This window comes from Pieris rapae, chromosome 6, assembly GCF_905147795.1.
Source record: "Pieris rapae chromosome 6, ilPieRapa1.1, whole genome shotgun sequence".
Taxonomy (NCBI): domain Eukaryota; kingdom Metazoa; phylum Arthropoda; class Insecta; order Lepidoptera; family Pieridae; genus Pieris; species Pieris rapae.
The window spans coordinates 795,849-812,072 of record NC_059514.1 but is presented as its reverse complement, the minus strand read 5'-3'; the positions used below and the strand labels follow the sequence as shown (position 1 = coordinate 812,072).

Here is a 16,224-nt window from a genome sequence, read left to right as displayed (position 1 = left end):
ATAATTTATTGGACCTACATACTTTTTTGATCATGGAGATCTTTTTCATGATCATTTGTCAATCTAATAGGCAAATCTGCTTCCTGTGCATCAATGAGCAAAAACAATAGCGCTACCGCTAGATGTCTAAAAGTAGATTATTTTGTAAACATTAACCCAGTTTTATTACTTGAAGGACGGCTTTTGATTGTCTATGGTTTGTACTTGCTGTAAGTTTTGTCCATACGACATTGACATAGACATTTTACGTGTGTTGAATTGTTGCTTCCAGAAAATAAGAGAATGTTGAAAAATTATTAAATGAAAACTTGAAATTGAAAAATTGAAATTGAAATTGCCTCCAGAGAGATTTGAACTCTCGACCCCTGGTTTACAAGACCAGTGCTCTAACCCCTGAGCTATGGAGGCTACAGACTGGAATGTTTAAAATTGCGGTCTTTTTAAGTAAAGACATTTCAACAAGTTAGAAAGAAAATGTCTGAAGTGTTTTTACATTAGTCTTGAGAAATATTCTTAAATAGAATCCAAGTTTTTGCTAAATGTTTGATGTTTAATGTGCTTAAAAATTAAAATATCTAATATGAACGTCATCAAAGAAGTCAAATTAATTCAAAACTTACATTTACTACCAGTTCGCAAGTCAAGGGCGTAGAGCGGGAAATGCGGGAAACATTCACTCAATCCGCCAATTGAACACAAAAAATAGTCTCTTGGTTAAATGTTATCATGGGCCGAGTGAGTTCTGGTTTTAGAAAATAAACACATTCTTTGCAGCTTACAAACGAGCAGGAGCCTCATGTTAAGTGATCGCCCATAGACACGCAGACTTTTTTCTTTATAAATATTTTCTAGATGATTCCCCGACTATGTAGTCGTCGGAGGTATTAAATAGTTTACGTAAATGGTATTGGTAACTCGGATGATAAAACACTACTACCTATTTCTTTTAACTACTTTTGAATGACTAGCAAATCCCAAAAAGATGCCTCTTAATTTAATGTTTATGTTTATTAAGATACGCAGATTGCCAGAGGATTTTTTTTTTTGGAACATAAGATCATCTAGGTATCACTTATTCCACGTCAATCAATTCGAACTTGTAAGCAAGTGACCAACGAAACGGATATTTCTATATTCGAAGAAAAGCCGGATATTGTAAAACAGCCGGTCCCAGTTAACGTTGTAAAGATCAATGAAGACCTTGAAACAGAATGCACTCGTGATAAGCAGCTGAGTGTTTGGCGAGGTGCCAGGCGCTTGCAGACTTTGGGTCTAGTGGATATATGCTTCAGCTTACGCTAGTCATTTGGATGCTAAATCTGGAGAATTATTTTAATAGGGAAATTGTTATACGTAATTATTTATATATTAATTATAATTTCCGATTTTTTAAGGCAGTTTTTGCCACGCACCACCACTATGTGGAACCAGCTGCCCACTGAAGTATTTCCGAACCAATTCGACTTAGGGTACTTCAAGGAAAGAGCGAATCATGGGCGTAACACTTAATATCAGGCCGTTTGCGTCCTATTAAAAAAAGAATTGTGTCTATACATTAAATGAAAATCTTAATTTATAACGGCTATATAAGCCTGTATATATTCAAACACGCAACACACAATTAAAAATCATTCAATTTCATCTACGCCATGGTAGCTGCATACCCGTGACTAGGCTGAAATTATAACAAAAATACAAACAGGCATAGAGAAGGACTTCATTTTGTCTATACGCATGTATACACAGTGATTAAGAAAATATCCATTTTATAACGTTGAACTAACATGTATGTAAATAAAAAATCTCGAAATCTAATTGCAGACTAATTAATATTCGCTGTATCTGAAATTCACTCGTCCTTTGCATTCGATCCCAGTGTTTGAGTTGTATCTTTGGTGCATTAATCAATTTTGCCTCCACAAAGACAGCTCCCCCTAGTTACCTCCCAAAGCTCTGCAATGCGGCCTATGCATTCTTTTCGTATATCGTATGTAGTCGAATTACCTTTAACATATTAGAAATATATACGAGTATTAAGTATTATGATAAATAACACGTCTTCATAAATTTAACTATCTATTAAATATTTTGTCTGAGTTTAAGTAATTAAGGCTTTTAGTAGGTTTATGAGTTTTTAATGCGGCTTAATTTGCTAAACCAAAACATGTTTCGTTATATAACACATTTGTTAATCACTTAGCTATAGAGTTATTAATATAAATTAGTTTCGAGATATTTTGTTTTTTGTTTGGTTTATAATTTTTATTAAATTTTAAAATTTAATATAATGAGACAGGATCTGTTTAAGTATTGCGTAAGCATTATAGGGGTAGGAGTCTTTAATTTTCTTATTTGGTGATTACGTCAACTGTAATTATGTATTTTTTACACATATTACCCACAAATTGTCTATGCCAAATTCGTTTTCGAGAATTCTTACAAAAATGTAATACGTTTTTGAGAGGTTTGCTTGCTTTTGCTGACTAGAGGAAGGAGGGAATAAATTGCAGTAAATCGTAAAGTAAGCAGTATTGCAGTAAAGATTACGCTCTTTTATACGATTTCTATCTTGTATATATGAGGTTACATAATAAAAATCATTTAAATGTCGAAGTTCATCTACAAGTTCCTTATTTATAACTAAATTATGTTGTTCATAAAAACGATATGTCACACTTTAATTAGTTTGGCCTATTTCGAATTGTCTACAACCGGCCCTGTGGCGCAACGGATAACGCGTCTGACTACGGATCAGAAGATTCCAGGTTCGAATCCTGGCAGGGTCGCTGTTTACTTTTTATATTTATTTCAAATATAGTGTATTTTTTTTAATTACAAAGAAACAGGTGCAAATCAAATATCTGTTCATGGCTTTTCTATTGTAAAATAATTTTTTTGAAATCGCTTACAAATTAATTTTAAGTATACGCTTAGAGCGAGCATAGATATGCATACTACCAATGTTTATTTAAATTACGAAACAGAATAATGTTATCTTTTTTTATTTAAACAATGATACTCTAAAAAGACGAGGGTAGATCCTACAGATTAACTCTTCAAATGTCCTAGGCTTATGTTTTCGTGTACATGCTCTGTTTAATTCATGATAAGGATTATATTTTATGTTATAATTTAAATTTCCTGCTATATAGACATTATTTTATCAAGCAACTGTGTTATTTTCGACCACGATCTAAAGATTTGACTGAAAAAAAAACTGCTAGGATTTATTCACATTCTTATATACCTTTCAATTCTCTATTTTTTAATAGTTATGTACATAGATATATGTACATTACCATAAAAGAGCAGTGTAGGCTAGTGGATTTAGCGTGCGGCTCTCATATCTGAGGTTCAAATTCCAGGTTGTGCCACAATAGACATTATTTCTATGGGCGCATTATACGTTCTTTTATGGTGAAGGAAAACAACTTGAGGAAACGGGCTTGTCAGGCACAGCAGGCAGATCACCTATTTGCCTTACTACTGCTTAAGATTGACAATAGATCATGAAGTATATACAGAAATATGAAGCCCAGCCCTATATTATGTTTGTAGCGCCACTAAATGTTTTTGTTTACATTACCGCAAATGAGAAATTGTTCATATTAAAACGTATGAAAACTGAAATAGCATATAGCCAAATGACAGACAATACTTTTTAGTTTTGAAGAATAACAGTGGCGGAGTGTTTATTGCCAGTTCTTCTCTTCCGTTCTACGCCCTTGATTTGAGAACTGGCAGCAAATGTAAAATTAGAAGCATTTAATGTACATTTCTTTTTTTGACGTTCATAAATGTACATTATGTTACCTGCATGAATAAATGATTTTGAATTGAATAAAAGTAATATTCATTGTACTTCTGAATTAACAAAGCAGTTCTTCGTGGCATATTGCGATAGATTATGTCATACTTAATATGTTTTCTTTCCAACTTCGAGATGGTGGATAATTGCAATAGGCCCAATAAAGATTTAAAACACAATGGTCTGTGTTACAATTAAACTTGGTTTAAATTATGCCACAAAAACAATGAATTTAAATTGATTAATCGTATTAGTTTGTGCCAAATTGACAGCTTTAAACACGGCTTTAATATTTTATATTTTCTTTCAGATAAATCTACGGTTAATTCTTGTGTCTGGCAAGACTAAGGAGTTCGTGTTCTGTCCGGTAGATTCAGCTGGGGACATCGCTATTCACGTCTATGACAATTGGCCTGAAGGTGAGTTCCTATAAAATACAATTTAATTTTCACAGCTCAGAGTTCACAACTCGGCTTTCATCAAGAACTCAGTACAAAAAATTCAATTACATTAAAAAAAGCACCATAGTTTTATTTATAAGTAATCTTACAGCTACCCATATTTTCAGACATTTTTAACATTAAAGTAAGTACATACAATTTAATATTTTAACGAAAAATAAATTGTTACTTCTTACTATTCCTTTTGTTATCAGTCATTAGAAAATCGGTAATTTTTAAATATTTTTATAATTCAGCGTTCTTAAATCTAAATTTATGGTTCAGTTATTATAATTTTATGTAAAAACTGAGTAACATTCTTTATGGCTGACCTATGATACTTTGTCATACAAAGTGTCTCAAAAGAAAGTTCATATTTAGTTGATCGATTAAATAAAAAGTAAGTCTCGTATCAAAAAAGTGTTTATTCATTAAGTACATATTTTTCGTATTTATTTCTTAAAAATAATACCGTCCAAATGTAGACCCTTGCGTTCGCGGCATTATCGAACAATAAAATTTCTTATGACGGCTCGGCAGATGGACTCAGTAATGGCTGCCGTTTCGTGACGGATATTTTCTTTCAATTGCGCCAGACAAGTTGGCTTATTGCCGTATACTTTAGATTTCAGATAACTCCATAGAAGAAAATTAATAGGGGTTAAATCAGAACTGCGTGGAGGCCAATTTATGTCACCTGTCATCAATTATTTGCCTTTGAAACTTGTATTGTACGTGTGTGACGTTGCTTCTTCCTGCTGGAACCATTTTCTTTGGTTATTGCCAAGAAAGTTTTGATGCGTTCACACAGTAAACTTTTTTTTGAGATACCTGTTAATTATATTGTGCTATATCTGGTGAGGTTTTTTTTTTGACTGGAAATACCCAAACATAGTAAATTTAACGCTTGTAGTGTAAGGGAAATGGGATCCCTCGCATTTTTCGAATTATGCCAATGTTATTCATGAGGGTTAAAATAGGCATGTTCTATCGTACAATTTTATGGAAATAATAGCCTTATTTATGTCGGTATAATGACTGTTTTCCCATGAAGTGGTGATGGAGGGTGTTCGATGCTCTTTAACATTAAAAGTGCGAATCTCGGTCCGCTAATGGCGTGAAAAATAATTTATGTTGACACTTATTATTTTTGTACTTAATATTTCTTTTCCTGCGTCATTATCACCGCAAAATGTGCATAATTTCTTACGGATTATGCTCTTTTTAAATAGAATTTACGATTAATTTGTGGAGATTTCATTATGATATTCATTTGATTTATATCCTTCAACCTAATTGAATTTTACTGATCCCAAGTAAAATCATAGTTTTTGCTACGGCATACAAACTATGCAAACATAACTTTTATTCGGCCCAAAAATATTTATTAATCTAACATCTAACTTTTTAACAATTAAGTAAGTACTTTTATTATCAATTTATTTTTTTTACACTTTTACACAAGACTTCAAAACGAGATTGACTAGCGCTGTGGAACACTGCTCCACAGCACACACGCATTTTATACTTAAAACATCCCTTGTTCTAAAAAAAATTGTGATCAATTGTGAAAAAAAATAATAAAATAAAAAAGGATGAGACCTTTTTTATTTTATTATTTTTTTTCTTTGATTAGTGTTATTTGGTGTGTTTCTCTGTGTGTGTTTTGTTAGTAATTAATTCGTCAAGCCATTTCGGAGGAGTTTCATTACAAACACTGTGAGGCGAGAATTTTATATACATATTAATAAACCTCTCTGTGTACACTATAGACATAATGGTTTCACATATTTTATTTCTTATTAAAACAGCCACATCGCTAGTAAGTTTACTTATTTTCGTTCGCGAAAGCTTAGGTTCACTTCTGAAAAGCGTTATTAAAATTAAATTAGAAGTAAGTTTAAAACAAGGCCAGCCTCTGAATACCTTCCCCACTCAAGAACCGGGTTACATGCATAATGTATTAGGGAACACAGTTTTCTTAGTCTTTGAAAAGGTTAGATTCGAGCTTTGAGAAAATTAATTACGCGTTCAAGGACGCAGGCCCATACATTTTCAAATATATAAATGGGTTTGAGCTGTCACTATAAGCATTCTACAAGTAAGGATAGTACTAACCAGGAGCTGCAGCAACCTATGATTGAGACACTATCTTCTTCTTCTTTTCGTGCCTTTCCATTACTGGAGGTTGGCCGTCAGTTTCTTGAAGCGTGTCTTGTCCTCTACCAGATGCAGCAACTAACTCTTCAGCATTTGCAATACCCGTCCACTCCCTAGCGTTGCAAGCCATGATGTCTTCCGTCTACCAACACGCCGTTTATCCTGGATTTTTCCCTTCGTACTTCGCAAACTATTAAACTGCTGGAAGTCATGTCCTTCAGAGCCGAAACACGCAGTCCGCTTTTTGTCCGCAGTTTAATGTCTTCCTGGACAATTATAATTCCATACATACCATAAAAATGTATGAAAGTAGAGTAAATACAACATTCTTAGATAAAAGAAGTCTATTTTTATCTATAATATTTGAAGATTTGTACGTATGTTTACATATCAAACGGAAGAAGGAATTGGGTCAGAACCCGTATTTATTCTGTTTGATAATACTTGATCAGAATTTTTATTTTCATGAAATTTCTTATTTTTTTTACTTTGTGTCTGTCGGTTTCATCGTTATTTAGAAAATTTATTTGACACAATTTTAATTCACATACCACAACAAGGCTTTAGTTTTATTTTTTAGTGTAGTCATAGTATGCAGTCTTACTGACGTGACAAAGTCTTATAATTCGATAGTGCCGGCTGCACGCACGAATAAATATGACACATGCTCACACACACTCTTCTCGAGGCGTTCCATTTAAGGCTTGAAGTGCAAGCGAGAGCGCGGAACGAGCGACAAAGAGGCACAATCGGCCTCCGCCTTCGACAGCATTCAACATCTTTCTCTTATTAATTATTATTATAATTGTATTTATGCGTACAAATAAATGTAACTTGATTAATTCAATTGTGATTTCCATTTACCTCCTCTATATCTATACAAAATGTCTTACATAATAATATTACCTCCTTCTCTATATCAAACAAATAAAATTACAATCTTTTGAAAATAACTATTCCATCTTTGCCAAATTTGCAACTATTCAATTAGTATTTTCTTATGACGTTGTCACGTTCAACTATCGTCAGTAACCCGACTTTACAGATATTTTTTTTTTGTTTATTTTCTGCCCGCGATGGACTGGTGACAGAGGTCTTGTATTATAGCAACAGCATCTTACAAAGATAGTCAATACCTGCTTTATAAAGCCGTAAAAACAGTATCGTCAAGAGAGTAATAAACTATTATTATAGTAAAGCGTAGAATATAATACGACATAACAATTACGTGTAGTATTTTGGATTTCTATATAGAATATGGTGGGTGAAAACGTACGTATTGATGTACGAAGCGCAGTCAGTTTCCTTGGTCCACTTGCTAATAAAATTATACTTTCATATCTCCAAGTATGTACTAGACAAAACAAATGTTGGTTGAGTGAAGTGCAGGTTTTCGTCTTGGACGAGAAAGTTGGCCGTTAACGCTCTCCGGCCCTTGAGGCAGGACACGAGTGCTCACCCCAAAACATGAATGGGCCACTAATCAAGCGAGTACTGACGTAGTCTATATCTATCTCTTTTCATTCTACAGTAAACTCAATTTAGTATAAAGAGACAAAACAATACTTGACTTATGTTGATGTAATTTTTGTCTGTTGTACATTTAGAATACTTTACAGCTGTAGATGATGTTTAAGATTTTTAAGAGATGTTTCTAAGAAAGTTCGTAAATACAGATATTTTTTAGTAGTTTTAGTATTTATTTATTAAAATACAATTCTTAAAAGGCCGGCAACGCACTTGTAAGCTTTTTGGCAATGTAACTGTCTATGGGTGGCTTGTTCACTTAACATCAGATGAGCCTTGTGCCCGTTTGCCTCCTGTTACATAAAAAAAAATATTACGCATTATATATATCATTGTCATTTATTTATCGTGTAATCGCTGGTGCCATAGCCACACGTAAGCATATGAATTGCCGGCGGGGAGAGAGCTGTGCAATGAGAACTAATTTTACGTTTTCATGTGCAGTTGGCATGCATCGACGAAAATTGAAGATTTCAGAATGTACTTCATTAAAAATTATATGCCTTTTGAACATCGTATGAAGGGCTTTTAAAATAGGTAAAGGGACAGTTAATACAGGTGTAAGAGTCTACTGTTGGCTCAAGCTCTTTAAAATTGATACAAAATTCCTTTTGTAAATAGATATACAAAATAATAGAAATATTATAGAAATGTCTTTTGAAAAATTTTCAATGGAAAAATCATATTCACAAATAATATTAATATATATATATATAACTAAAATAGTAATAATATAGGTTTTAAATAAATAAATATTTTAGACCTGTTTCATAATGTGGCCCACGCCCCACTGGGGGGCAATTTCATTTCTAAGGGGGCTATACGAAAATTTATTATAACTATTTGGAATTGAAATTGCAGTTTTCCACTGTTTTGAAAATTTACTTACGGTGTTTCGTTAAGAATTTCCTATTAAATTTTACCTAATTAAATCGATGTTATTAATAAGGCATTTAACATATGATAGAGTTATTTGTGTACAGTATATACATTGAAGTCTCAATTTTAACTTACAGTGTGAAACATAGCAGTCAGTTTGTAACACGTAAAAAGTATTCAATCTAATTCACTTACAATACAAAGATACATATTTGTCAGGTTCAATGAAGCACAGTTCTTGATTGTGAGCGCCAGAGAATTCCTTTGCCCATTTCGAGTTCCTTTGCGTCCTCAGTCCCTTACATTTGATTGTGTAATTGTTACATTTCTTTGAAGAATTTTTGGAGCGTGTTAATTTCGCCGTTTTAATTCGCAATTGTGAAAAAAGGGCGAGCACGAAATCTTAGATAGAACAAAAATGCAGTGTAGTACAAAAAATCTAAATTATATAATGAGTTCCAGGTGGTAGGACTGAATTTAGATTTGGTACCAGTTTTCAAATCAAGCGGGCGTCTTTAGGACAGTTTTTAATCTCGTTTATAACGATAAGCTTTGGATTTTAAATAAAATCGTTTTGAACATCAGTTCTCTATTTACGTAAAAAAATAAAAATCAGTGGTCCTACCTTTTTAGGACTGGGCCTCAGATTTCTGTTTTATTCGTTTCTTCACTGTGCCTGACATACGCCGTTTACTTTGGGTCTAAGGTAAGCTGGTTTCCTGACGATATCTTCACCGTTCGAGCCAATGTTAAATGCGCAAATAGAAAGAAAGCCCAATGGGGCACAACCGGGAATCGATCCTACGACCTCAGAGATGGGTAGCAAGCTGAAACCTCTAAGCTAACACTGAAATAAGCAATTTATAATTGAATTCCATGAAACCTTATTCTTGAAATTATCGTTTAAATCAAAGAACGAGCTCGCTCCTAACTCGTACACATGGCAACCTGTGAACTACGTGATATAACGTGTTGCCAGAAGCTAATTAGTCCCGGCTAAAGTAAGCAACTAATTAACGGGAGCGTTATAAGTTTTCATACTTCCTTTGTGAGCTTGTCAATATCGACGCCGTCCTTAGAAACCGATAATTGGAGAAACTGTAGTCTGTAAAGCAACTGTGTGTTCACTTTGTAAGTTATATGGATATCATTATTACACTTGATTTTATTTATAATGTACTAAAGGGATTGGTTTGTTGACTACGAACATGTAAAGTTTGTTTGAATTATTGCTTTGGATCTAAAATTGATATCCAAAGTGATACTAGATCAGTGGTTTCCCAATGTGGGGCATGGGCAATTTGACTGTAAAGAAAATTTATTAATGTTATTTGGAATTTGAATTTTATAATTTATTTAAAGCGTGACGGAGAGTTTATTGCTAGTTCTTCTCTTCCGTGCTACGCCCTTGATTTGGGAAGTGTCAATAAATGTAAAATTAGAAGCATTTAATATGTATTTCTTTTTGACGTTCATAAGTGTACCTTGTGTTGTTAATGAATAAATAATTATGATTTTATTTACGGTGTTTCGTTAGTAGCTAGTAATTGCTTACTTAAAACCCTTCATTTAAGTTTCTTACCTGAATAATTCAGTGTTTTAGTTTTAAAAATAATGTATCTTACATTTTGTATGTTACAAGAATTTTAGAAAGGTATATTAAAAACTTGATAAAGACAAAACATTCTAAATTTAATATTTATTGTATAAATTTAAATTTTTAAGTTTGGGTTAATTGTGTAAGCAATTATCCAAGATCCCGTTTATAACTTTCTAATTAGAAGTCCCGTAAATCCCAATGGGGCATGACATATGTGTATTTTAGGTCAAACTTACATCGATATTTTAGTTGCGTTATCTCTCTGGTTATCTGTCAATATGGCTCCAGACTATCTCTTAATAAGATGCAAGAGCATAAATGGGTGTGAAAGGTCTAATGAAGCTTGCAGCGTGCATCAAGGTCACTGGCCCAAGTCACTGACCTGTGTTAACTGCGTATGCGCCGCGCATTTACCTCGCATTTACCTCGCTTGATTATTTTCTATACGAACTGTTGTAAGGTTTTTCAAAAGTTGTCGTAACGAGTGTTATGCGCGTATGTACAATAAAGTTTTACATAAAACTGTGCCTGAGTGTGTCAGTGTGCCTCTCTTCAGTCGGTAGCTCATGTCTGAGTGTAGTGGTAAATATATATAATAAGGAAAAATCTGGAGCGATCATCGATCTCCATCGGTTTCTGTCCAATGTCTCTCTTATGACAGTGTACCAGTTTGAGGCCTATGAGGCTTTACCTTTGTTTGGTGATCACAGCCACGCCAGCCAATCAGTCCACCAAGCCAAGCCAGCCAGTGAACTTTTACCTTTGGTGTTACTAACCAACGTTTCTAAAAGTTCTCAACGCCTCTGCGCTTTGTATGGCTTAAAGGTATGATTCCTTCCTGAGTATACAAAATGTATAAAATACAAACCTTGCTTACCCACTTTTTGGTTCGAGTTTGCATGCGTATTAAGCATAAATTCATAGGAGGTCATAGTCACAAACGCCAGTTAATGTCCTACATCTCTGGTAAAATCAGTATGAGTAGAAATACATTTGTCCCACAGGTCATTGACCTTTGACGTACAGCGCCCTCTATGTGGATCACTTAATTAATTATTCTATTTTTCGCACGATGCGTGGGCAAATGCAATCAGTTGGGGCTGGATTCAGGAGCAATAATTTAATTTGTTTCATGTATCGTTTATAGGTGTAGGTAGGTATAGGTATGTAGGTAATAAACCAAATGGTTTGAACAGACCTCTCTAATGCTATTTAACAGCTATTTACAAAATAAGTACATTCTTACATCACTTTATTTAACTTTGACAAATTTTGTTCGAGCTGTGGAAAAGTACAATTATTTTATCATAATTATACGATAATTAATATAATTAACATAATTACCAATGAAATTTTAGGCAAGACTTTAATAATTGTTTTTAGAAAGAAATTCAATTGATTTTACTATATGTTTTACAATAAACATAAATGTATATTTAATACGACATAATATTAAAAAACCTCTAGAACAAAACATTTACGTGAAAAAGCGATGTGCCTTATCGTTTAACGACCCTATTCCATAAATCCTAAAATATATATTCAAATGAAATCTTATCATACATTTTAATTAAAACAGGGCATGTTTCATTACAATTCGTAATAAAATTGTACTTAGAAAATAACTGTAAATTAGCAATTTAATTTAGCGAAGGCTGGCGGTAGCACGCGAACTGATTTGTGGCTACGAATCGAGCAAAACTCAATACATTGCTGTTAAAATATCGCCTTACACCTTAGCCAGTGCTAGAGATTTGTATGTTTGTGTGTTTTTAAGAAACAAACCCTCTATAATCCTTCCGTGCATAATATTTCTCAATACTTTATTAAAAACATTGTGGTAGGTATATCTAGAAAGATGAAGCTGTGATTTTGGCAAGAAGTCACACTCGTTATTAGATTTTAATCTTTGTATCTTTATTTAATTAAAAAAGGGAAAACTAGCTTCCTGTCTTTATTTCCTACCACTTTTTATTTTTACGTGTTGGTTTTAAAGGATTCATTAAACATTTATAATGAAATACTATATGTAATAAGTATAGGTACACACTACGTCAGACAATAAATTTTTATTTAATAATAAAAATAATTTATTTCAAGTTTGTTTCACAGGAAAAGCTAATTGTGGTAGTTATATAAACAAAAATAGTCAGGTTTATCTGACGCTGAACTAGGTGTGAACCTGTATTTCAGCATACATCGCCTAACCCCTTAAATATATGAGATAAAAACTCTAGCATCAAGTACATAACTAATTGAAAAAACTTATATCTTTATCTCTATGTTTAGTTATGAACTTCGATATTAAAAAGCAATATCTAAATGTTCACGATTTGGAAACTGGTAGTTTCCAAATCGCCGGAGTGAGAAAAACTTGCAGGAAACTCCGCCACTTAATCGTCAAGTTTTCGTATACAAGTTTGTAAGGAACTGATCACGACATGCTACACTTGACATTTTGAAACAAAACAAAACCGGGCCGGAGCTACTAGTATTTAATAAAACATCAGCCTCGAGACATTCCTATTTTTTTTTTATGGCATTAGTTATAACTTTATGCCAGTTTCAAGTAAAAGGAAGAGAAATTAAACGCGAGAAAAAAATAAAGAAAAACATCAAAAGGAAACAAAGGGATAAGCTAGTTAAAACATATTAAATCTTAATATTATTATTGATTATTAAAGATGATAATACATTATAATACACAATATAGGGTAAAGCAAAAGACAGGACATTTTAATTGGATACGGAACTTCCAATGGTTTTTAGAAGTCTTTAGTCTATGACAAGAAGTAAACAAAACGTTGATGTTGTACTGCTTCATTGCAAGGATGTACAAAGGAGGTGATAGCTTATTTCCGTCGAATAATTTATGGCATCATTAATATTCTGTTTTGCGCTGTGGTTAATGATATAAAAAAATATTATCGCTCGCTTAACGCACAATACACTCGACGATTTAATATGTGACATCACTGTTGGGCTTCATTTAATATCTAAAAAAATATAGCCAAGCTTTTTTCTACCTATATACGTTATTTATTAAGTACCAGGCATTGTGTGTAACTTGACGTTGTCAAATTGACGTAATACGTCAATTAATGTCACTGCTTTGATAGCCAAGAGTGATGGACTAGACAATTATAAATCGAGGCTCCAGTCTTTAGAAAAAGCCTAATTGAGGTCTAGATTGACAGAGTATCTATAGATGTATTAATAAATAAGAATGATTATTTTTCTATTTGTATTTTATCGTTTTGGTTGTTAAAGTAATATTATATACTATAGCGCCATCTATAAATTACCAACAAAATGAAACGATATTTATGTGTGGATCATCTTTACATTATCTAGCTAGTTGTGTAAACATTCATAACATAGCATTAATACTTCGAAGTCAGCCGGTTTTATACAATGTAGTTTGTAGCCTCCATAGCTCAGGGGTTAGAGCACTGGTCTTGTAAACCAGGGGTCGAGAGTTCAAATCTCTCTGGAGGCAAACACCTTTTTTTATTTTAAATATTATGATTATATTGTTAACCTTAATTATCTAATAATAGTTCATTGATATATTGAATAATAAAAATGTTTTATGCAGTAAAATAAATAAATTTTAATGCATGACTTAAATATTTTTGTGTTTAAACGGACATTAAATATGTATATGTATGTACATATATTTTTATATTTATAATAATAACGACATTTGTCGAACAATTAAGTAATGTTTGATAAGTCATTAATTATAATAATTTATTTAATTTCAGCGGACTGGTCATCGGAGTGCGTCTCCCGTGCAGAGATTCTTCGACTCATCTACCAGGGTCGCTTCCTGCACAGCTCAGTGACGCTGGGCGCACTAGGCTTGCCCCTCGGGCGTACTACTGTCATGCATCTAGTGCCACGCGAACATTTGCCCGAGCCCAATTCGCATGGTACGTTACTAAGCTATTATGCGTTTGGCTACTGTCCTATTATCTTACTTAGTTAGTTAGTATTAATCTCCCAGGTCAAACACCAAACACAATTTGTTTGCGTTTGTTATTATGATTACATTTTGAGACTACTACTTTTTGTGTTCTGTGGTTAAATGCTATTTGAATTACTCGAAGTTTTGAAGTGAAACTTCCTTGGGTGCATGTGGGTAAAATTTTTACGGAATGTCATGAAGATGAGCAGCGTTTTTGTCGAATAAAAGGGAGAGAGCTGTAGTGAGAAAGATTGGGACAAAGTAAGGGAGATCGAGAGAAAATACTTTATTTTAACTTTATTAGAACTTTAGATGGCAATTGTGTTGCATTACGTGTTCTGCAGTAATCGCAGATCTTTTAATTTATTTATATTATCATTAGCACTTATACAGTGTGTAAACAGTGTGATACATGCAGTGATCATAGGTACATGATCATCTATTGGGGCGTTTAGTTAAGTAATAATTAATTTACAAAGAATTTTCACTTCTGACATGTGTACGCACGCACTTTTTTTATTTAGCCTAGTCCACTTTTGAATACATTCTTCTATAGGTTTGTAAAAATGCCACATTCACTGTATATTATAATATTACAGAAGTTCGATGGAGTTAACACATTTCCCTCCCCCTTCCAACCTTCCCCTTTCCTACCCAGCATTTCGTAAGTTTTAATTATTACCTTTTTCCCCTTAGTGTCAAGCGGAGATATGAAACAATTACCCTAATAACGAATAAATTAATATATTTTGCTTGATTAATGAAAAATGTTTTCAAAGGTGGACATTATTTTCGCTTGACACGTTTTAGCACCTCACTGTGTAGTTATTTTAACGGTTTAAATAAATTATAATATATACAGTCGATTTATTCTGCATTGATTTAAAAAGAAAAATAAAAGAGGGAAAATCACGATTTTAGCACTAACCAGTAACCACACTTTCCTAGTTAGTGGTAATGTAAACAATAAATATACAGCACATTTACGAAACAGCTGTATACATATGTATATATATTTTTAATACGATTAAGTATCTTGGAATTATTCTTATAATTCTAATATAAATTTAAAATGAAATATACACAGAATTGACAGATGACAGATGTAATGGAAGTGGAGTGGATTTGTGATTTTTTCCAAGCTGTTTTTGTAGTAACAAAATTCGTATTTTCTATAGTGTTGTTTGATACCGTGAAATTATTAATATCCTTCGGATTTAGTGAGCTTTTAAAAGCTTTTTCGTATTTCTTTTATTGTTTACATAGTATTAGTTAACCATGTATAAATTAACCGACAAGTTAAATAATAAAATAAGCCTAATTTATATTTTAAAACTTTGCAAGACTCCTTTGTTCATGATTGCACATAACTTTCACATCCCCTTTTGTTTGTCCCTGGTTTAAAAGTACGCCATAATTGTTAACCTTTAAAATCAATTCAGAATAAATACTAGATATTGTCTATCAGATTCACCTGTAAGTATAAGATATTGTTGTAATTTTATAATTTGTGTTGGAGCACACGTGCAATATTTTCTAACATTATCTATATTCTGTTCTCTACACTGTACATTATAACGTAGAGAACAATCTATGTAATAATAATGTCCTCCATCCATTTCTGTATAAAATCAGTAGATATCAATTTAAATTAAGTTTGTATTATGTACTAAATAATTCCGGCGGCATGTTGATAGTTTGAACAGTTTCGAAGCTTGCTTAGCCTAGGCGGCAGAAAATGAAACCAAATTAAATTAACTATCAATCATGAAACATCATCGATCCAAGTCATCTGTCTAGCTTTTTGATCAACTAGCTGAATATCTTTCAGGCCTTAACT

General features: G+C 32.8%; 1 protein-coding gene and 3 non-coding genes across 4 annotated transcripts in view; 3 read left to right on the top strand and 1 right to left on the bottom strand.

Moving 5' to 3' along the window:
• The window catches only part of LOC110996711 (ubiquitin-like protein 3), a 127,025-nt gene that overhangs the window by 109,030 nt on the left and 1,771 nt on the right, over positions 1–16,224 (top strand). Inside the window, exons 2-3 of the mRNA XM_045628487.1 lie at positions 4,119–4,227; positions 14,182–14,349. Of these exons, the coding sequence (XP_045484443.1) occupies positions 4,119–4,227; positions 14,182–14,349 (277 nt within the window). The remainder of the gene's footprint in view (positions 1–4,118; positions 4,228–14,181; positions 14,350–16,224) is intronic.
• Positions 336–408, bottom strand: Trnat-ugu. The gene has a single exon. It is a non-coding gene; the product is annotated as a tRNA-Thr (tRNA).
• On the top strand, positions 2,714–2,786 carry Trnar-acg. The gene has a single exon. It is a non-coding gene; the product is annotated as a tRNA-Arg (tRNA).
• On the top strand, positions 13,841–13,913 carry Trnat-ugu. Its single transcript has one exon. It is a non-coding gene; the product is annotated as a tRNA-Thr (tRNA).